At 51.8% G+C, this 23,436-nt stretch overlaps 1 protein-coding gene across 1 annotated transcript in view; it reads right to left on the reverse strand.

Annotated features, from left to right (window-relative positions):
- Nucleotides 1–23,436, reverse strand: part of LOC133351244 (nascent polypeptide-associated complex subunit alpha, muscle-specific form-like) — a 123,884-nt gene that overhangs the window by 75,891 nt on the left and 24,557 nt on the right. The window contains exons 5-6 of the mRNA XM_061566327.1: nucleotides 3,856–4,002; nucleotides 1,127–1,221 (exon numbers count right to left, since the gene is read on the reverse strand). Coding sequence (XP_061422311.1) covers nucleotides 1,127–1,221; nucleotides 3,856–4,002 — 242 coding nt within the window. The remainder of the gene's footprint in view (nucleotides 1–1,126; nucleotides 1,222–3,855; nucleotides 4,003–23,436) is intronic.

Raw genomic sequence — 23,436 nt, forward strand, 5'->3', positions numbered from 1 at the left:
AATCTGCGACTGTGGTGAAGGCCACACCGTCAAAGCGCATCGCCGACGAGTCTGCGCCGTCCACGCCACACACCCCGGCGGTATCGCTGCAATCCGTACGGCGTCTACTGCCGCCGTACGGATTGGTCGAAGGCCCTTAACATTCAACTTTGACATCGATACAAAACTGTTGCTTACATGCCGCACGGAAGAAGAAGAATACTGCAAATAACAGGGTGATACATTTTACAGTTTAAAGGCAAGGTTTTTTTTCTCACATTTCTCCAGAATAAAATTAAGTGTGTGGGTGACCAAGAGCCAGTGGTGACAACTCTACATTCCTATGGCCGCGGTGCCCATTGGGCAACCACTGCCGACTTTCTACAAAGTGGTACTAACGTTTATTGACCCATTAGGGATGATGAGCTGCCATTCACTATCAAGAGGAGAGTGGGAGAGGGGTGGGAGTGACAGCACCAGGCTACATGCGCTTAGCTTTGTAGGTCGGGCCGGATCAAGGTGTTATGCATTAACAGACCACAGTGACGCACAGAGACAAAGATCCTCCCCCCCATGGCCTGGAGAGACTGCTAGCGAGCAGCACCTCCTGGCACTGCGGCACACGGGGCGGTGGGTGACCAGCACCAAGCCCAGCCGCCTTTGTCGCCTGAGTGGCGACGCTTACCATGCACGTATGATATTAGGCTAAGTCAACCTAGTGGATACCCAGGCCATACATGAGATGCAAACTGCTCACTGGTAGAACTGCTACGCAGGTTTTCACCGCTGTGCTGCGTGCAGCGCGTCGTTCGGCACGATGTCCGACGCTTCGTCCCCCTGTGGTGGGAGCTTATAGCGCGAGCATCCGGCTCGCGTTCTACCCTCGATTACGCGGCGCTGCCCACTGCCGCTGGTGTCTGCTGCTGCTGTATCCAGGGCACGGCCACGAAACGTCGGACGTGGTGCCGGCTGGCCGGACGTACGTGCGGTACAACCTTAGAGTTACAACCTCCGGTGCGGTGACCGGCAGGTGGGTCGCGGGGCACGTCGACAGCGTTGTCTCAACGTCCGTTCGTATGTGCGGCTGGGACCCACCTCCTCTCCACTGGGGGGAGGAGAGAGAGGGAGGGAAGGGCAACGCGAGCACCTGTAGCCAGCGGGGGCCGAGGATCTGTCGGCGCAGCGGGCGATTCCATCCAGCTGCAGAGAATCACCGTCAGCTGACGCGACCCGGAGCTGCACCTGCCGTTGAACACGGAGCGTCAGAACTCAGCATTGGGACACAGGGGGGCTTAAAGGTTACGACCCCACCGCCACTCCGCCTCCCCCTTATCGTGAGCCAAGAGTCCTGACACCAGTGAAACTCCGGCCACACAATGTGTACAGTGCTAGCAAACCTCCAGCCGGGTAAACATTACCCCCAAGCACCCCCCCCCCCCCCGTCATTATAGCTAATCCGATTTTCATTTTACCACCAGCACCGTCGTCATCATCCATCATTATCATCGTCGTCGTCGACCGTAGTTAACCCACTGCTGGTTGAAGTCCTTCGCAAGTCATCACCGTCTCTCGTGATCCTGCGATGAAACGATCCATCTCTAGCACCCGCACGTGGGGTTGATTTCACGACTCCATCTCCACGGTGGACAATCTCTCTGGCGTGGCTTCACTCCTTTGGCTGCCAATTGGTTGTTAGTCTTGACCGCGGGCCGTCATCCCATCTTGCAACGCGCCCCACCCAATCCCATTCACTTTACGTACCAGGTAACGTGACGTCCCAAACTTGCGTTCGTTCGCTAATCCACGTGCTCCAACCTACTGTCTGTCAGCATAATTCCAAACGTGTAGCACCTCTCATCCATGTCTGCTACCTTGCTCACTTTTCAGATTTTTTTCATTCTACCCCTTGCCAATGTCATCACCTGCCCGCCTAATTCGTGTCGAAACCACATGAGGCACCATCATTTTTTATCTCCAGCATCTTCAGTAATCTGAATGCATTTTGCCTGAAAACAAAAAACTGTCATCAAATGGACGACCGCCCTTGGTTTGTTGTTTTTTTCTGCATCGCGTCTCCATCGATGGTTTTGTTGGGAGTCCTGGTCTTCTTCCGCATCGTGGGGAGTCTATCCGCGGCGGTTCTACGTCCGTGTCGAGGGTGGCGAGTGACCCACAGCGTCGCTTCGGGGGTAGCCTCACCGTGAACCTCGCTGATTTCGTCAAGGAGCGTAAACCACCGTCACGCAAACTTCAGTCGTCCTCGTGGTAGCGACGGATTTTGGCTGCTGGTCATCGAACAAAGGCGGTGGGTCACCGCATCGCACGGCGCTTTCAGATGCGCTTCTGCGGCCGTCAGGAACGCTCTTCCTTCCGATATCAGGAAGCCACTGGAGCTGTGATGCACTTTTAAAGCATCTACATTGACAAACTAATTTCTTCAAAACTGCTTTTTGTGTTTAGTTTGTTGCCCTTCACCCACACCTCCGATTAGCGCGGTTCGCTAAGTATGGTGCAAAAGAAGTTCAACATACACACATGAACATTTGAAACGCTGCTGGTCATTGCTCGAATCGGGCCGTGATGTTATACTGCGTGGGTTGTGGTGTGAGATGTTAGACTCACACAGATATTCATAGACTTACACAGAGACACATCAACTCATATAGAGACCCCTAGACCTGTAGAAAGACTCACAGACCTACACAGGGACCTACAGACACACACAGGGACCTCCAGACTCACACAGGGACCTACAGATTCTTACACAGGGACCCAGAGACCCAGGGACCTAAAGACCCATACAGAGACTCACCAGGACCTCCAGACTCACACACAGGGACCTACAGACTCACACAGGGACCTACAGACTCTCACCAGGACCTACAGACTCTCACCAGGACCTACAGCCTCACACAGGGACCTACAGCCTAACAGTGATATACAACATAGACATATGATCAGTGCGGGCAGTGGTGTTACTGGATGAATCCGATGAGCTATGAAGCTCTTTTCAGCAGACGCTCAGCGGTGGCGGGTCAACATATGACCCTTATGGTGGGACCCCGGGGTCCCATAAGCCGCCGGCTCTCACATAAACTGCGTTGTGACGTCATTTTATGTCTGTTGAAGGCGAACAATACGGCAATCTATTCCTCTCGACGAGCTCGACACGATGCGCTAATCAAAGTTTCGCTTGTTCAGCTCTTCTGCGCATTCGTCCTCGCTGCTGCGCTTGGACACGACGTCACAACAGAATGATCCGCGCCAGGTGGGTCGCGGCGATTAAGAGCGCAGTGGGACGGAGTCGCCAAAAATAAATCAATTAATTGAGATTTTGACTTCCATTTATTGGTGATAGCAGGGTCCCGCCATAGGATTAATTTATGCCCCCGCTGGACGTAAATGTTGTGGGATTGCTCTCCAACAAACCGGTGTGCTGAACTAGCAGCTAACTGGCACGTTTTACGTGACAAACCTTACTAATTGGCTGTGTCGGGTGGTGGCGGGTTTAACGGCACAACATTTATATTCACACCATCTAACCCAACATTTGTTTTGTTATTACGGAGAGTTAAGACCGGTGACTGCCCCGGGGGGCCGATCCGAACGGTCCACGTGCGTAAGGGAAGGCCGCGGCTGGCGTGCGACACCGCGCTGGGAGGGAGTACGATGGTGATGATGATTGGTATGATGATTGGTATGATGATGATTGGTATGATGATGATGATGGGAGGCCAAGGGAGGAAGAGGAGGAGTGGCCCGTTGGGTAGGGGTATACGTGGAGGGAGGGGGATGGAGGGAAGGGAGGGGGAGGGAGGGGAGGGAGGGGGATGGAGGGAGCCGTGACGCCGCCGCCGCGGGCGCTGGCGCTCCCACCTGGGCCACGCGTCCCTCGAGGCGGCCGAGTGGTGGCCGCTGGTGCGGCGCCAGGTGCCAGCAGCACAGCATGAGCTCGTAGAGCGCGCGCGGGCAGGAGGGGGGGCAGGGCAGCCGCTCGCCTCCCCTCTGCAGCCTCTGCAGCACCTGGGGAGGGGTGGTCGGGGGGGGGGGTCAAGGGTGAGAGGTCAAGGGGGGGGTCAAGAGGGAGGAGAGGTCAAGGGGGAGAGAGAGGTCAGGGGGGGGGGGTCGCGGCGCGTCTGTCCCCGGTGTCGCTGTGGCCAGCGCGCTTGAGGAGGTCACAATATTGACTCCCTGTCTGGGGTCGACTCAACTGGCATCAGCCATCGGCCAGCAGCACATCCGGTGGCGTTTGTCTTGGCAGCGTTGATGTCGACAAGCCACTCTGCATCAGTCAGTCGATTTAGAGCAGTGGTTTTTAACCTTTACTGCAAGCCTTGCACAACCTTGGGTTCGCAAATGTATTTTTTTAATATATAATGTTAACAAATACATAGGGTTTGATGAGACAAATCAGTTGTACTTACGTGCCCCTGCTTAAGTTGTGTTTTGATGATTTACCTTCTAAAATAATCTGCCAGGCTAACAACCGCTGGTTTAGAGGGACCCAGGTTACTGCGATTATTTGATCACTCGCACACACAGGGAGATGCGGTCATACCCGCCCCTCGCCTCCCCCACCCCCCGGGATTACGTCGGGGATGCGTTCCTGAAAGGTTCGACGACAAATATCGAAACGACGCCAATCAGAGCATCGTACAGGGTAGTACATCGCTCTGATAGTAGTGGGTGGTGGCGATGGATAACGAGAATGGACGGACGACGATGCTGTCAGCGACGTGAGCGTGTGGGTTGAGGCGACGCAAATCAGGCAGGAGGCGGTCTTCATAGTAAAGTGACGACGTGTTTGCGAAACGACGTAAACGTCCAGACGGGCATCTCTGTCTCTGTGGCAGCGGCTCGTGCGGAGAAGGTTGCAAATAAAAAATCCCAGACGGGGGGGAGGGGGTGGGGGGAGGTCAACTCAGCCCATCATCTCCCCAGGGTCACGCAGACAAGTACCACATTGTGGGGCGTCGTCAGCAGTCGTACTTACGGAGGTGACCGGTCCACCCCCCCCGCCAACACTGAGATGAGCGTGGGCCGAGAGAGATATTTTGAGCTCGGCGGGCAACATTTTGACCGTCCGACCCGGGCGACACGAGGAGACAGAAGAAAAGGGTGCGGAACGTCTAAAGTGCGGCTCCACGCTGTGTTTGCAGAGCAAGTGCATCAGACGTGAACAAAAATAAACACCGGCCTAACGCAGCCAGCCGAGACTCCAATGGGCTCCGGTGGGGGGTGGGGGGGCTTTGTGCGAATACAGAACTCGAAAGGAAGGTGCACAAGCTGCAGGAAATTGCCGAATTGTTTGCTTTGCCTTCATTGTGTGTCTCTTGTTGGGTTTTTTGTCAGTGTAACCGGACCTTTCACAAGATCGAACACAAAACAAAGTCGTAAAAAATCAAGAGAAGCCTATCTCTCAGCTGCGACCGCACTGCGCGGCGGACTGCTGCCGCGAGCAGCCCGAGCGATTCGGACGCGGGCAAGTGATGCACGATTGAGAGACGTGCCACCATTATTACTATCATCATCATCATCGCGCGGCCTGTCTACAGCGTGAAAGAAGCGCACGTCTGCGCGAGCGCCGCTTCTGAAAGCACAGGCGATGTCACAGGCAGACAAGGACCATCTATTATTGTTGCGTGTGTTTTAAACAGAAACCTCACGGTGACAAGCTGATGACAGTCAATGTCAAAGGGCCTGACTCATGTCGCTATTTTGGCCATTATTCTGCCAAGTTGTCGTGGAATGCCTACAATTTTTGCAACAGCCCCATTCCGCATTTTTCTATTCACGTGCAGTCATGACCACACGAAACTCTCACCTAATCCACCATTTTTTTTAACTATAAAACAATCTTTTATCTTACCAGGTAAGACCGACTGAGCTACACAACTCTTTTTCAGAAGCGACATGGCTATCATAAATGAGAGGTCAACCAAGTGGCTTACCACGTGGACATTTATAGCAAAGGCCAAATACTCTAAGCGCGTGATGTTGACTCTAAATGTGGAGGGAAAAACCGGAGGACCCGGAGAAAAATCCACGCGACCGCAGGGAGAGAGACATACAATTTCAAATATATATTTACATGATCAAACCCCCCCAAAAAAACCCTGGATGATATTGGCCGAGAAAGCCTATGTGTTAAACTATACAGTAGTTGTCAGGGTCGGGATCGAACCCACGACCAATTCCACAGTGGCCTGAGCTCGCAGGGTCAGGGCAGGGTTGCGTCGGAGCCAACGATGGCAGAAAGTGTCTGCCAAATATGTGCAGACCTTCTGGCAAGTGCAAAAATTCCGCAAAATACGTGAAACACAAATTGCGCATGAATCAGGCCCAAAGTGACTCCCTGCTCAAGTGAGCCTGTGGTGATCGTGGCCATAATGAACCCGTTGTTAAAATCACACATTTATAAACACCACTCTTAACTTCCTACAATGTGGTACTGGTTTAATTGACTTTGGAAAGATACAAAACACTATTTTTTTATTTACCGGGTAAGGCCCACTGAGCTATGTAGCTCTCTCTGAGACACGGCCTGGCTATCACAAATGATAGCTCAGCCAAATGGCTTATCGCATGGAAATGTATAGCGGCCAGATACTCTAAACGCATGTTTCTAAATGTGGAGTGAAAAACCGGAGGACCCGGAGAAAATTCCACGCGACCATGGGAGACATGCAAACTCCAAATATAGAGTCATCAGAGTTGGGATCGAACCCACGACATCCTGCGTACCAGGCGAGGGAGTTAACATCTTGCCGACACAACACTCAACCCTTCTGGTTTGCAGTCGACTGTGCAAACAGAGCAGTCGCTGAATACCGTATTGGTAAATGTGGCCAATCCTGTTCTACTTAGTGACCATTGCTGTTGATGTCCAATGTTAAATGTGTGTGTCCAAGGACCGGTGTCTCTTGTTGCAGTAAATCTGAAATATTCAAATAAAAAATTGTTCAGCTCATGATTATTAATGAAGGGGGGGTTTGCCCCATGTGGAGTGACGTCACCTGTTAATGGTTATTGTGGAGGGGTGCGGCATGTGGAGTGACGTCACCCGCTCATGATTATTAATGAAGGGAGGGGTGCGGCATGTGGAGTGTGCGATCTTCTTGTGCATTCGTGTAAATTTTCACGCGGGCATGAATATTAATGAAGGGTGGGGAGCTATTTTGAAGTGAAGTCACGCACGGATGTAGCACTGTGCTGCACAGATTTATATTTACCGTCACTTTCTGTAAAGAAACGTCGCATTTGAAGCTACTTTGCATAATACATTATTTAATTCAGTTGGACCTTCCTCTTGCGTAAGTGTAAAAATACACAATACATATTGCAATTTCTTATAAAGGAGTCACATGCTAAGTGGCTGATTACTGATCTATTACATAACTGCATACACCCCCCCAATCCCCGCATCTGATCTCGAATCCTGATGGGGTTCAACAATGATGACGTCATCCTGCACTATTTAAGACCGGAAGCAGGTGGATGGCTTCACTATTCTGGCAAATTGCTTGAAGATGCTGGATGTAATTACCAGCGAAACGTCGTACTACTCAAATTGTCGATCCACTCTTCAAACAGACGTTTTATCAACGTGACACATTTTTTACTGATTGGCCGTGTCGGGTGGTAGAGGGTTGCGACATATTTACAATAACGCGATCTAACCCAAAAACCTTTATTATGTAATGACATTAATAACATTGTGATGTTGTTATAATGTATGATAGTACTGTGGTTAGAGCACTCAATTCACAAATGACAAGACTGGTTTCATAAAAAATTAGCCCAACCTGTCATCCCTCTGGGGGCCCATAAAATTAATACCAATTTGTGGTAATAAAACAGTTGCTTGTTCTCGGGAGAGGCTGGTCTCGACCATAGGAATGTGGAAAGTCCACAACGGGCCCAGGGCGACCAGTGGAGACGAGTGCCTGTTCCACGCGCGTGTTTTGAGCGCGAAGACACTTTGACTCTACTTGGCATTGAGGTCTGCGCGTGAATGACAACAAGCCATGATGTTATGACGATGTGTTTTTTTATCATGTACAGCAATACGAGGAAATTTTCTTCCACGTGTGATTCTTTTTTTTTAACAATCGAGACCACCTTTACCCCACTCTCCCAAGCCGGCAACCGTTCTGCTCACTGCGCGGATTCTATAAATAGGTCATAACATTGGTCGCGGTGAACGGCGTTGCCGAACGGAAACCAAAGGGCGAGGAAGAAACTCCGGGACCCCCGACGGGTTTAAACGCTGGGCGGCAAAAAAAAGAAGGCACCGCTTAGCCTTCGGCAGAACGCAATGCAGCGCGCACAGCACGCGTGAGAGGTCCCACGGTGTGCAATAGGCAGCGGACATTGCGAGCACTCTTGCCACTGGGCCAGTGTGCACACTTGTGGCAACTACGTGCGTACGTGTGTATGCGTGTACGGTGAACTTCTTTCGCACCGTACGTAGCCAACCATACTAATCGGCGGTGCGGGGGAAGGACAACAAACTTCACACGCAAAAAAGCAGTTCTAAAGAAATGAGTTTGTCAATGTAGATAATGTAAAAGTGCACAGCTCCTGTGACTTCCTACAATCGGAAGAGCGTTCCAGACGGCCGCAGAAGTGTATCTGAAAGCGCGCGATGTGGTGACCGTCTTTGTTTGATGGCTAGCCAAAAGCCGCTGCTGCTGCGAGGATGACCAGAGTTTGCGGTGTGTGCATGTAAGCCGAACTTCTTTCGCACAGTACGTAGCCAACCGCGCTAATCGGAGGTGCGGGGGAAGGACAATTGACTAACACACACAGCTCCAGGTTGTACTTTTTCATGAACTCTGCGTGTTCTCTGTTTTGGAGATATATTAAAGGACCTATGTCGTCATCAACGAGAGTGAGCCAATAAGGTCAGAGTCCAAATCCTATGTTTGTTTAATGATGATACTGACTGGGGAAACGAAAACAAACAAAAACGATGATCGGCTCAAGTTGAAGGCAAAATATCCCATCGCTCAAATCGGCACAAGGCGGCATTCAATAAAGTTGCTTGCAATGGGAATTCCACATTCCTTTGGCAGAGGCAGTCCGTCCAAATGACGACCACTATTGACTCATCACAGAGCGGTAAACGTTGCGTTGGTCTCACTGGGGCCGGGTTACGGAGAACTTTCTTGCACAAAGGGATCTCGATTCTCAATTGGCTATCGCATGGCTGAACGAATGCCCGTGAATTGATTGTGTAACCACGCGTAGAGATGCCTCATGCAGTGTTGTTCGGGGAGTAGTAGTAATAGTAGTTCGGAATGTAGCTCAGTCGACGGAGCAGCGGGGCTACCGCAGTGAAGACATAAGTTCAATTCCTTGACCATAATCGTCACTGCTATCGTCATCAGTGGCATCGTAATCATCACCACCACTCCTCTGGGCCAGTAAAATGAGCACCACGATGAGAGGCTGCACCACAGGTAGCGAATTTAAACTAAAAACTTAAACAAAATTTTTTGTACCAGGCAAGGCCCCCACTGAACTATATACGGCTCTTTTTCAAAAGCAACCTGGTTATCACAAACAATAGCGCAACGAAATGGCCCATCATCAATGTGGACACTTATATTAGCGGGCAAACGCTCCGAGCGCCCGCGTTTCAAGTTGTCGTCGTCCCGGGAACGTGGCATTTTCCACACAGCTGTCTCGGCTCGGTGCCACTAACCCTGAGCATCGGGAGACACTTTGACTCTTCAACATGAGCGTTGCTTGTTTTACTACACGATTGGAGCACTGATATAAAAAATGGGCACAATGGGGACCTTTGCAAAACGTGTATTTATTCATTTTAAATTGTACAGTTGTCTCGTTTGTCAAAACATTCGACCTGGCCTGGGTCATTTGCTCAGCATGTATTATATTGCTTTACATCTGCAGACTTTTGGCAAGTTCCCCCACACGTGTTTTACTGCCTCCCCACCCCGCCCAGCGACTCTACCTCTCCTCTGAGTTAATCGTTAATCCGGACCCTGCCTTGGGGGCTGGGAGAAGAAGGGCGGGGGGGGGTACCTCGTGGGGTCACTGGGAGAGGACCCTGGGGCTCAGGTGTTCCCACGACAGTTTTACCCGAACACTCAGACGGCTTAGAAGTATATACATCCATATATAGATTCATGTTTATACGTATATTTATGCATATATCTATAAAATAGACGTGATTTACATGTGGAAGCCTCGGTATTTATATATATACTAGCTGTACTACCCGGCTTCGCCCGGGACTTGTATCCACCACGGCCGGCCGCCTTTGTCTCCCCAGTGGCGATGTTAATACGCCACACCAGTTACTCGTTTTGCGGCTGAGTCCCTCCCTCACCACTCTCCCTCCCTCACCACTCTCCCTCCCTCACCACTCTCCCTCCCTCACCACTCACGCACGGCCGCCTTTGTCTCCCCAGTGGCGATGTTAATACGCCACACCAGTTACTCGTTTGAGGCTGAGTCGACCTAGGGGAGGTTCAAATAATCGTCACCGGTGGTGGCCGTGAGTGGGAATGGAACTCGGTTCGCCGGGTTTGTAGCGCAGCGTAGCGTTAACCACTACACCCACCGCTCCTCACACACCACACACGCACAGACACACACACAGACACACACACAGACACACGCAGACACACACAGACAGACACACACACACAGACACACAGACAGCACGCTAACCACTACACTACCGCTCCCCACACACCACACACACAGACACACACACAGACACACACACACAGACACACACACACAGACACACACACACAGACACAGACAGCACGCTAAGCACTACACTACCGTTCCCCCTACACAACACACGCGCGCGCGTCCATAGGTACACATACACGCGCTTGCTGCAGACACACACGACTGTCAGGGTGCGTACGGCAGTAAACGACTGAAAAAAGAAAGTGGCAATGCTGCGCGAGGAACGCCTTAGACCTGCAACACATTTGTGTAATGCGAGCGTAAACACACAAACACATACAAACACATACACACACATACATACACACACATACACACAAACACATACACACAGACATACACATACACACAAACACATACACACACATACATACAAACATGCATACAGACACACAGACATACACAAACATATACACACATACACATGACCCGGCTTCGCCCGGGACTTGGATCCACCACGCCCGGCCGCCTTTGTCTCCCCAGTGCCGATGTTAATACGCCACAGTAGTTAAGTTACTCGTTTGAGGCAGAGTCGACCTAGGGGAGGTTCAAATAATCGTCACCGGTGGTGGCCGTGAGCGGGAATCGAACTGGGTTTGCCGGGTTGGTAGCGCAGCGTAGCGTTAAGCACTACACCCACCGCTCCTCACACACCACACACGCACAGACACACACACAGACACACACACAGACACACGCAGACACACACAGACAGAAACACACACACAGACAGCACGCTAACCACTACACTACCGCTCCCCACACACCACACAGCACACACACAGACACACACACAGACACACACACAGACACACACACACAGACACACACACACAGGCAGCACGCTAAGCACTACACTACCGTTCCCCCTACACAACACACGCGCGCGCGTCCATAGGTACACATACACGCGCTTGCTGCAGACACACACGACTTTCAGGGTGCATACGGCAGTAAACGACTGAAATAATAAAGCGGCAATGCTGTGCAAGGAACGCCTTAGACCCGCATTATACATTTGTGTAATGCGAGCGTAAACACACAAACACATACAAACACATACACACACATACATACACACACATACACACAAACACATACACACAGACATACACATACACACAAACACACACATACATGCACACAAACACATACACAATACACACACACATACATGCAGACACAGACAGACACATAACACACATACATACACACACATACACACACATACATAGACACACACATACATACACACACACATACATACACACAAACACATGCACACACGTACATACACACATACATAGAGACACACAGACATACACATAAACACAAACACACATACACATGACCCGGCTTCGCCCGGGACTTGGATCCACGATGCCCCGCCGCCTTTGTCTCCCCAGTGACGATGTTCACACACGACAGCAGTTACGCTTTTGAGGCTGAGTGGACCTAGGGGAGGGCCAGGTCCGTTTCAAATAATCGTCAGCGGTGGTGGGCGTGAGTTGGAATCGAACTGGGGTCGCTCAAGCAGCTTAATGACTGTTTGTACAAATGTAATAAAAGGACTTAGACACTTCTTACTGACTCCGTGTCCTTTATTTGGGGTTCGCGTTCTCCTTCCCACACGGCACTCCTCCTGAGACTCTCTCCCTGGCAGCCCCACATCTGCCTTCGCTCCCGTAGCCTTCCACGCTCCTGCAGCTCCGCTGCAGGCTCTTGGTACAGCCCTCTGGCTGCTCCCCCAGCAGCTCCATCTCTGCTCCCTGTTCCTCCGTGCGTGGCGATCTCGCCACCTCCCAATGTCAGCCCTTCGTGGCCTCTATGGCTATCTCGCCATTTCCTACCTCAATCCTCCACTCTCTCTTCCACCCCGCTGGCTGGCGCCGTCATGAGCCCCTCAGCCACCAGGCTGAGGCACGGCGACCACCCAACGTGTTCACCACCCTTCACTCCCCCGACTGACCAGATAGCTTCCTGTCTCCCCGCTATAACTTCTCCCCCACGTCACCCTGACTCCTCCCTCTCGGATCGTCATATCCGCCCCGCCCATTTACGCCCGCATTACACTACCCTCCCCCGTAGAGAAAATCCCAGCCGTCCTCGGCTGAAACAGAACAAAATAATGCGGGCGAAGGCATCACAATCAGGAGTCCCCCAGACACAACGGAGATTATAACAACAACAACACAAGCAACGAAAGGGGAGGTATCAGGAACTGGAACAGAACACCGGCCTGTCCTCCGCGCAACAACAACAAGAATAAGAATGGCACAATGAACAACAACGGCAACTGACACGCAAGAACGGCCAACGCGCACAACCCAGAATGTGATGTTTTAGTGCGTGTCCATGTTGCAGTTCCATCCGCTCGGCTCAAGTCCAACGTCAAAGAGCAAGTGGTAGAGCAGAATGACGAACGGCGCTCAATTGCTCCTTCAAGTCCTCATCCAGCTAGCACACCAGGTAACACCCAGTGCGACGGGAGCTGAAGAATCTGTGACGAGAAGGAGAATCCAATCCCCTGAGGCACAGCACAACAACGCACATCCGCATGTCGTACACGACAGCCACCCGGCCTCAGGGTAGTGGAGATGATGTAAATCCAGCCCGCTTAAAAAAAACTCCCCATAAATACCCAAAATAACGCAATGGATGCCCCATTATTTACATTTTAACAACAATATTATTTACACGTCAACAACAACAACAAAATTTTCTGCTCTTACCCACCAGCAGTCCTCCCTTGAGGACCAGCACAGACATCGCACGTACACAGCATGTACCCACGGTCACTCTCAGCAACCCAACAAAACGCCTAATCGCACACCCTCGCGTGGAGAGAGCCACGCTCCCCAGCGGTAATGTTTAACTCGCCCTAACCCCCACCGTGGTCGTCAACCCACAGCAACATCCACTGACCATACTCTCAGCTAGTGCAATTTCGGGGATGAGCAGCAACTCGGCCACGCTCCTCCCTTACTATCCCATCAGAGATGGACACACACCAGCCTCGTATAGTCCGATGCTTTATAGCCCAGGGAAGGTTCATCCCCCAGCAATGCCAGACCCCCTGTACTCCCCCCACGGGGCAATGTTCTCTTATAGAGACAATAACACCCTAACCCAGATCCCGTGAGCCCCCGGCACACCAGGTTCAGTCTGCCACCGCACAACTGAACCATGACTCCCCGAGCCATATGAGCACATGGCCCATTAGTTTAAGACATACCACGGAGGTTTCGCCTCCGGGCTGTCAGGTCAGCCATCAGCCATAGGCCGATGTGACCACAACTCGTGCATCACCCAATCAACAATGGCAGGCATAACAGATGGAATATTTGCCCCACCCCGGTTTTTCCCGCGCGCTCAAAATGGCGTCCCCCTTCGCCCAGCGCGTTCGCGCAATCTCTCGCGCGCACTCAAAATGGCGGCCCTTTCCGCAAAGCGCATCGTCGCCATACCCCGCGTGCGCGCAAAATGGCGGCCCAACGTGCGAACACGTGGCCAGTTTTCTCCATTCGTGCACCCCAGCTTCCCTATGCTGGGGGTCACAAAATGCATCCCCCGTCTTATTGTAACAACCCCAACAACGATAGACGCACAGCCCCAGCTTGCTGCGCGCAGCAGTCATATCGGGGAATTTTTAACCAATATTTTACCAACCACATTAGTTACACAACCCAACTCGCAAAGCAACTCGTGGCTGCATGCAATCAACCAATACACGACGCCACTTGGCGCCCATTTACGATCCCATTAGCATTAACATCTAAGCCACCCACAACGGCGTCATCGCGCACTCTCATTTTCAAAAAGCTCAATTACCCCTATAATATACACGCAATCTCGTGTGCACAACACCCATACAACCAAATTTTTGGGTCCCCCTCCAATTTGTTACCAATTTCCAACAAGTACGCACAATATAATAACAATCTCAATTCCAATAGTCAACCACTGCATCGCACCCCATAACCATACAGAACGGTATAACAGCACATGCAATCAGCATATCGCGATCACACGCGCACATTTAAGCACAATAGCAAGCAGATCTGCAGGCAACCAACACACCATTAATCCTGTCGTAACTTTGCAGCAACAACACAATTATTCTCTCTCTTGCAACAATCGCATCGCACACAGCACCTCGCAGCACAATACACCAAAAAAAATATATGTTATTTTTTCCAATTAAGCCCATCGCACAAGGTAACCCACAAATAATACAGCGCAAGATACCCGACGCTCCCAAGTTAATAATTAACTTCACCATCAAGATAACAACTCCACGCAGCAGCGCACACACACAATTTGACACTCAGCAAATACAGCAGACTCTCCGTCCATTCTCAACACACGCACACACTTATATTGACACCAAGCAACAAGCAGATAGCGCGTTCATCGTTATTACACACATATACACACAGTCCGAACCGCGCTCCGCACAATCGAGTCATAAGAGAAAACCAAAATAGCCCCCCCCCGGCCCTCGAAAGATGAGTGAGGTGTGTGTTAAGGCCGGGTGCGTATCGTTATGACTCGCCCGGGGCTGCAGCAAGAAGAGGACGGCAGGGTGGCAACTTGAGACGCCTCGCAGAACTCGTTCGGCGACTTGACGGCTCCGTTGTCACGCACCCGAGCCAGGACGGGAAGCTCCCGCCCCAGCAGCTGCAGCATCGGCGTCTTCTCCTCGCAGCACCCCCTCGAAAAACAGCAGCTCACAGCAGGCTGCTCACCCCGCGGCACCTCCAGATGGCAGCGCAAGGCTGCCTCTCCGCCGCGATGTTGAAGATGGCGGCGTCCTCCCGCCGCGGTGAAGACAAGATGGCGGCTTCCCGCCGTTTCTCCCCTGCCACGCCCAAGATGGCGTCTTCGTGCCACGTGGCAGATGGCGCTGGCAGCTCAGGAAAGGCAGAGGCCTACGGATCACCACCGGGCCTCCCCGACGTCGTCCTCGGCGTGGTGAACTCACACAGTCGCGCCAGCACGATTTTCAAGGTCCCCATCTGCATCACCATCTGTCTCCATCGTAAGTTGGCATCCTCCGGCACAGACAGGTCCACCGACGCGGCGACACCTTGCTCACCCGGACCCGTACTCGTTCCAGAACGGATCTCCTCTTCCATCGCAGGCAGGTCCACTGTCTGAGGAAGGTCGTCGTCGTCGGATGATGTAGCAGGAATATTTTTTTTTTTCTTCTTTCTCTCAGTTGTTTTGAGATGCCGTTTCACTTCTGACTCCAGTGTAATAAAAGGACTTAGACACTTCTTACTGACTCCGTGTCCTTTATTTGGGGTTCGCGTTCTCCTTCCCACACGGCACTCCTCCTGAGACTCTCTCCCTGGCAGCCCCACATCTGCCTTCGCTCCCGTAGCCTTCCACGCTCCTGCAGCTCCGCTGCAGGCTCTTGGTACAGCCCTCTGGCTGCTCCCCCAGCAGCTCCATCTCTGCTCCCTGTTCCTCCGTGCGTGGCGATCTCGCCACCTCCCAATGTCAGCCCTTCGTGGCCTCTATGGCTATCTCGCCATTTCCTACCTCAATCCTCCACTCTCTCTTCCACCCCGCTGGCTGGCGCCGTCATGAGCCCCTCAGCCACCAGGCTGAGGCACGGCGACCACCCAACGTGTTCACCACCCTTCACTCCCCCGACTGACCAGATAGCTTCCTGTCTCCCCGCTATAACTTCTCCCCCACGTCACCCTGACTCCTCCCTCTCGGATCGTCATATCCGCCCCGCCCATTTACGCCCGCATTACACAAAGAACATATAAAGAATCGATTATAATAACCAGGCAAGAGTCCACATTATAGACTGCCAGTACACGCACTCAGCTTCATAAGCAGGCTAGAGTGTACATGATAGAGTGGCAGTACGCTCACCGAGCTTAATAAGCAGGCTACAGTGTACATGATAGACTGGCAGTACGCTCACCCAGCTTAATGAGTATTTGTACAGTGAACATTAAAGTAATCGATTGTTGGCGCGTTGGGTTTAAAAGTAATATTAATAGCACACATTGTGGTGGGGGTGTAGTGAAGAGTAGGAAAAACTTTGATGAATTTACCTCAGAGTGGCGTGGTGGGTGTCGAGGCCTAGTAGCGTGCAAAGCCTGCGGCCTCGCCTAAAATTGTCGGCTTGGAAGAGGCAGGGTACGGGTGGCGTTCCTTCCCCCCCCCCCTAGCGCTCCAACAATACTGTGTAATGGCTATTATTTAATTAAATACGGAGCTTATGAAAGTGGCGAAGGCGTGGCTAGCCGTTGGCAGGGGCAACCGCCGTCCAATGAAACTGCAGCCCTTGGCGAAGGCGTGGCTAGCCGTTGCCAGGTCCAATGAAAGCGGCGAAGGCGTGGCTAGCCGTTGCCAGGGGCAACCGCCGTCCAATGAAAGTGCGTATGGGCCAAAGTCCACACACACACACACAGACAGACAGACATGAACGATTTTATATATATAGATATATGATATAAATATATAATATATTCACGATAAAGGTTTTTTGGTTAGATCACGTAAGTATGAATGTGCCGTAACCCTCCACCACCCGACACAGCCAGTAAGGTTTGTCAGTCCACCGGTGTGTTGGAGAGTAAATCCACAACATTTACAGTTTGAGTAGTACGACGTTTCGCTGCTAATTACATCAACCAGCATCATCGGGCGATTTTGCCAGAATAGTGAAGCAATCCACATGCTTCCGGTCTTAAATAGAGCAGGATGACGTCATCACTGAACCCATCAGGTGCAGAGATCAGACGCAGAGGGGGGTGGGGGTATTGTAATTATATAATTAATTAGTAATCAGTTAATTAGCATGTGTTTCCTCTATACGGAATTCTAGTTACGAGATGTATTATGTAATAATGAATATATTCATAAATACATATTCATATATTAATATATTGTTATACTAGCTTGTTTGCCCATCCAAGGACGGGTGTATATTGCAGTAAATCTAAAATATTCAATAGAAAAATAGTTAGGCTCATGATTATTAATGAGGGGGGTTGCCCCATGTGGAGTGACGTCACCCGTTAATGGTTATTGTGGAGGGGTGCGGCAGGTGGCGTGACATCACCCGCTCATGAGACGTCACCCCCTAATTGTTATTGGGGAGGAGTGTGGCATGTGGAGTGACGTCACGCGCGGGACACACACATTCTTGGCTCATTATATTGTTGCTTATATTTACTATATATACATTATATATAAACATATATTCATATAAAACATAGTACATATTGATATATAAATGCACTATATAAATATATAATATATTAACTACATACTATAATTATATTTATATTAAAACAACACGTGATTTATATGTGGAAGCCTCGGCGGCGAGGCTCAGTGACTTTTTGTTGATTTCCGGGAGGGCCCCAGAAAATGTGCCCAACACCGTTGAGAAGGAGAGAAGAGACGGCAAGGGAATCCGGAGTGGGGACGACGACGACACCAGCGACCCAGCAAAAGGGCTCCCCGAGTCTCCAAGAACTCTCTTTCGGCAGGATCCCGCATTGGGATGTTTCGGACAATCCCATAAAAGTTTGTGTTTTGGCCCCCACGGGGAAGGCAACTGGAGAGCCCAGAGACAACAGACGAGGGAGTGACCCCCTCGAAGCTGCCACAAATGCACCACGACGACGCCGCGCTGCTGATCTCGTGGAGGAGCGTGAACCGTCACCGCGCCAACTCCGCTCGTCCTCGCTGCAGCAGCAGCAGCGGCTCATGGCTGAGCCACCCAACAACGACGGCGGTCGCCGCATCGCGAGGCGCTTTCAGATGCGCTTCTGCGCCCGTCTGCAACGCTCTTTTCTTCCGACATTAGGAAGCCAGTGGAGCTGTGCACTTTTAAATCATCCAGATTTAAAACTCAATTCTTTAAAAGTCTTTGGTGTTCAGTTTGTTGTCCTTTCTCCGCACCTTCGATGAGCATGGTTGGCTACGTACGGTGCGAAAGAAGTTCGGCGTACACATGTACAACGCAAATTCCCCTCGCGCAAACTCTGGTCATCATCGCAGCAGCAGCGGCTTTTGGCTGGCCACCAAACAAAGACGGTCACCGCATCGCGCGCTTTCAGATGCGCTTTTGCGGCCGTCTAAAAGTTCAGCATCTTGGTGGTCGCCCATCCAAGTACTGACCAGGCTGAAGTCTGTTTCGCTTAACACATTCCTGCAGAGGGAGCTGGTAGGAACGTTGGGTTGCTCGGTCAATGGCCAGGGTCAACGGCGGCGTGGTGTATTCTGCAAATATGCCCGACTGTGAGGGCGGGCACAAGTCGGCGTGAGTAGGTTAAACGTTGAGTTTTATGAGGGCACCACGGGGTGACCAGCCCCTCCCCACCCAGCCCCACCCCTCCCACCCCCCACCCAGCCCCTCCCCACCCAGCCCCTCCCCACCCTCCCCACCCAGCCCCTCCCCCCACCCAGCCCCTCCCCACCCTCCCCACCCAGCCCCTCCCTCCCCACCGAGCCCCTCCCTGCACGACGGACGGACACAATAATCCCCTGTGGGCTGGTGGAACCAGTGGGTTCCTACCAGTAAAAGACCTGGCAAGATGAAGACTCATTCAGGATGATTTGGTCGTAGGTGGATAAGACGCACGCATGCGAGGGGTTGACACTCGGAGATTGCCACCTACAGGCTCACGGAGTTTGCGGGCCCCACCTTCTGCACCGTCTCTCCCCCCGGCCCCGCACAAAGTGTCATCTCCTGGAGCCTTACTCGTTGGCTTACTAGTTGGTGGGTTTAACGACACATCTATATTTATGCGATCTAACCCAAAAAACCTCTGTTATGGATAATATTGGTCGCCAAAGCCTACCACGTGTTACATATCGTGGAGAGTTTTACCAATCTCCGTGATCCACCAACTCTCACATCCCCAGCACCGCATCAACACTCGAGATATGCACCTCGTCCAAGACTTCTGACCAGCATGGAAGTGTAGGCCAAATACCTTCCACAGGGGCTCTCTTGGGCTCCTTCTGCCAGCAGTGGCATGGAGCAAGCAATTGCAGGACTGCACCTTTACCACCTCTTCATAACCCATCACGCCTTCCTTTCGACCGAGAGATAACGAATGAATGAATCAAGGTGGAAGGCGAGTCTCAATGGACCCCGGGGTCTCTCGCCCACTTGAAAGAAGCGAAGGTGAGGGGGGTGGGGATGGGACCGTGTCGCGGAACACCACGTGCGCTCCGCTTGGGATGAGCGAGCGCTGTGCCGGGCAAGCGAGGCTCCCCTCTCCCCCCGTCCCCCCGTCTGTACGTGCCGGGCACCAATAACTCTCAGCGCCCATGACTCACCGGCGCTACGAATCACCGAGCGAACAATCTGTACCCATCGCGCCGTCATCGCCAAGGCCGCCGCTGCCGCCGCAGGAGAAGAACGCGGCTCTCTGTCTGCGAGCGCGGCCTCGACGCGTGCGATCTGTCAACAACCCCGCCGCGCGTTGCACGCAGCAGCGGCGGTGGCAGAGCAACGATAGCTACATTTGATTTGATTGCATAAAAATCGGCGCGGGAGAGACGTTCTCTTGGCGGCCAAGGTCTCTCGGGTGGAGCCCGGGAACACCAGCGCGAGGCAGCGTGTCGCCCTGCCGCAGGGCGGGTCGCGCGGCGGCGGCGGCGAGCGAGGGTTTGGGCGGCACTCGCCTCGGTGAACGCAACCCCAAGCCGGTGGTCTAACAAACACGAGCGGGGAATGATATTTGGATGGAACCTGCGCTCCCAGCCCCTTCACGAACCCGCATCGGCCAGCAGGGTGAAAGTGCCGTCAAATGACCAACCCCCTTGGGCTGACAACAGCGTGGTGCAGGCGTTCATCCAGCGATGGACGGATGTTTTTACCCGCTCATCGGTCGATCAACCCCCAGCGCTGCACACACGTCGCCCTGCCATTTACAATCGCACGGCGTACAACGCCGCTCGATTCTGAAGCCCAGAAAGCCGCAAGAGACGCGCCCTCCGGCTACCCGCCGATACCCCTTCACCTCCTCCAAGCTGATGGAACGCGCCGTGCCCGCCAGACTTCCCTTCCTTCCCCACCCGTCCACCCCCACATTGCCAAGCCCGATGGCCAACCTGAACCAACCAATTAACAACTGGCCGTAGCTGCTGCTGCTGACAGATCGTTGCCTTCACCGCCCTCGGAGTACAAGCTGCTTTCCAGCATCACCACAGACGACGAGCACAGCGAGGATTTACATCGCTGCTGCTGCCCATGGCACTGTTTGTGGAGCCTACTGCTTGAAGTTTAGCAAACATCGTCCCACATTAGTGGGATTTAGAGGTTTTTTTTGTCAGATGGTGTAAATATAAATGTGCCGTTAAACGCGCCGCCGCCACCACCCGACACGGCCAATTAGTGAGGTTTGTCACGTAAACGAAACGTGCCGTTTAGTTACGAGTTCATCACACCCGGTGTTGTTGGAGAGTAATCCCACAACATTTACATCCAGCGGGGGCATAGATGAATCTCATGGCGGGACCCTGGTGTCCCGAATAAACGGAAGTCAAAATTGTAATAAATTTACAATTCGAGTTTCACCGTTCACCTCATCGACTCGCTGGACCAGCGACCGTAGTTTGAGGGTACATCTCGACTGTTCAATCAATGCATTAATTAATATTTACTGTACCTACAATAAAAATATTACCTGAGGCTGAAGAGGTGACCGGCAGACACTGGATGTAAACAATGCCCATAACGCTCATGAAATGGACGCCGCTGATTGGCCGAGGCCTGGTCAGACCACTTTGGAGCTCGCCGATTGGCCGACATTGGCGGTCCCGTGGTCGTCGTAAGCCTGTCGTGAACAGGGGAACGGTGGGTAAGCGAACACATTGGGCTCTATGGAGGCCCGTCGTTAAGTGATTAGTCGTTAAGCGATTAGTCGTTAAGTGATTATTCGTTAAGAGGGGTTCTACTGTAGACAAATGACCTGCAAACCACATGACATCGCAAGTTCACATGAAGGCAGAGGGCATGGCCCTTTGCATGCACAGAGCACAAAACCTCGCCACCAGTGCCAACATTGCCAGCTGATGTAATGTTTTTGGAGACACGCATCGAGAAACATCTCCGACGGAATCCCTCCAAAACCACGGCAAGCACACTTCTGTGCTGTGACCGCGCTCCAAAACATCTCGGGGTTATCACGGGTAGCAGCGTGACCTTCAAAAACACCACGTAAACACAGACCTGTAATAAGTAATATTTAAAAATAACTTTTTTTTAAACACGCTTTATTGAAATGTACCCTACTAGTAATGGAAGAACTCCACGACTCCAGGAAGTGGCCCCGAAGCTTGCCATAACGTAAGGGGCCGTGGTGATTTACAGCCAACGTCAGTTGACCGTGGACAATTAGACCCAAGCCGAAACTTAACGTATAAAAAAGATTGTTTAAATTTTTTATTTTTAATGATATAATATAGTATTGTCATCAGTATGACATAAGTATACCAAGTTTGCAGTCGATACCACATTGGGAAGTGGGTAAAAATTTAGTTACAAGATTTGAGGATACAACAGAGTGAGTTAATAAAAAGCGTGTAATAATAAAAATAATAAAAAGGACACATTTCAGAATCGGCCTGCAACGGACACATGCAGGAACGCCCTGGGGCGCCTCATCCCACGTGCTGCGAACTTCCGCCCGGCGTCACTGATGAAGTCAGTGGCAGAATCGCTGCTCTCGAGCCAACGTGGTCAAGGAGCTCGTACGCAGGACTGCTTAGACGCAATGCGCATCCTAACTGTAGCATTGAAACCGACACCAATCCTCTTGCTCACTGCCCTGGCGAACATTCTGCAACCAAATAAGCACGAATACATGCAAACTGCACGGGAAATTACACAATTCTCTTTGCCAATGACAATCACCCATCAACCAAGACCTCAGAAATGTTCCTCAGCGCCGACTACTCAAGCCCCGATCCCCCTTCTGGGATCGCGCTGCGGTCACCATCATGGAATCTTACCCAGATCCGGAAGAACGCTGGCGAAACAAAGTGGAACAATGTCGATCATCCAGAATAAACGCCTCATTTCACACCCAAACATTGCTCTTCCTGGCTTCGACATTCCTCCTCGAATATACTGGTGAAACCATCAACTCGCTCACCTAATCATTCACGCACCTATTCACCCACCCACGCACTCACCCACCACTGGTGTAACCATCAACTATCTCACGCGCTCATCCACGCACCCACCCACCCACTCACCCACCGACTCACCACTGGTGCCACCATCAACTCACTCGCTCCCTCACCCACCTACCCACTCACCCACCTACCCACTCACCCACCCACCCACCCACTCACCACTGGTGTAACCATGAACCGCATCATAACATCAACAGGCCGACGCGCACATCTCCTTCATTAACGGCAAATTAAAGGCACAAGCCAAAGGAGTGCGACTGTGGCCACGCACACAAACTATGGACCGTAGAGTAAACCACTGCAGTAGTCTCCGCTCCTTCAGCGGAGGAGGAACAGCAAAGCAACACGAAGTCCTGTCGTGGCTATCAGACCTCAACATTGGCATCCAGATCATGGGACCTCCTTTGCCAGTACCAAAATATGATAATAGGTTTTTTCCCTTTTTTCTGGCAACAAAACAGGTGCTAAGATGTTAAAACACCAAACTGAAACCTTTCACAAGGAATCATGTCTGCATTAACCACAATGGTTGTG

The sequence above is a fragment of the Lethenteron reissneri genome, chromosome 36, assembly GCF_015708825.2.
Source record: "Lethenteron reissneri isolate LAM-NWPU_2019-01 chromosome 36, ASM1570882v1, whole genome shotgun sequence".
Classification (NCBI taxonomy): Eukaryota; Metazoa; Chordata; class Hyperoartia; order Petromyzontiformes; family Petromyzontidae; genus Lethenteron; species Lethenteron reissneri.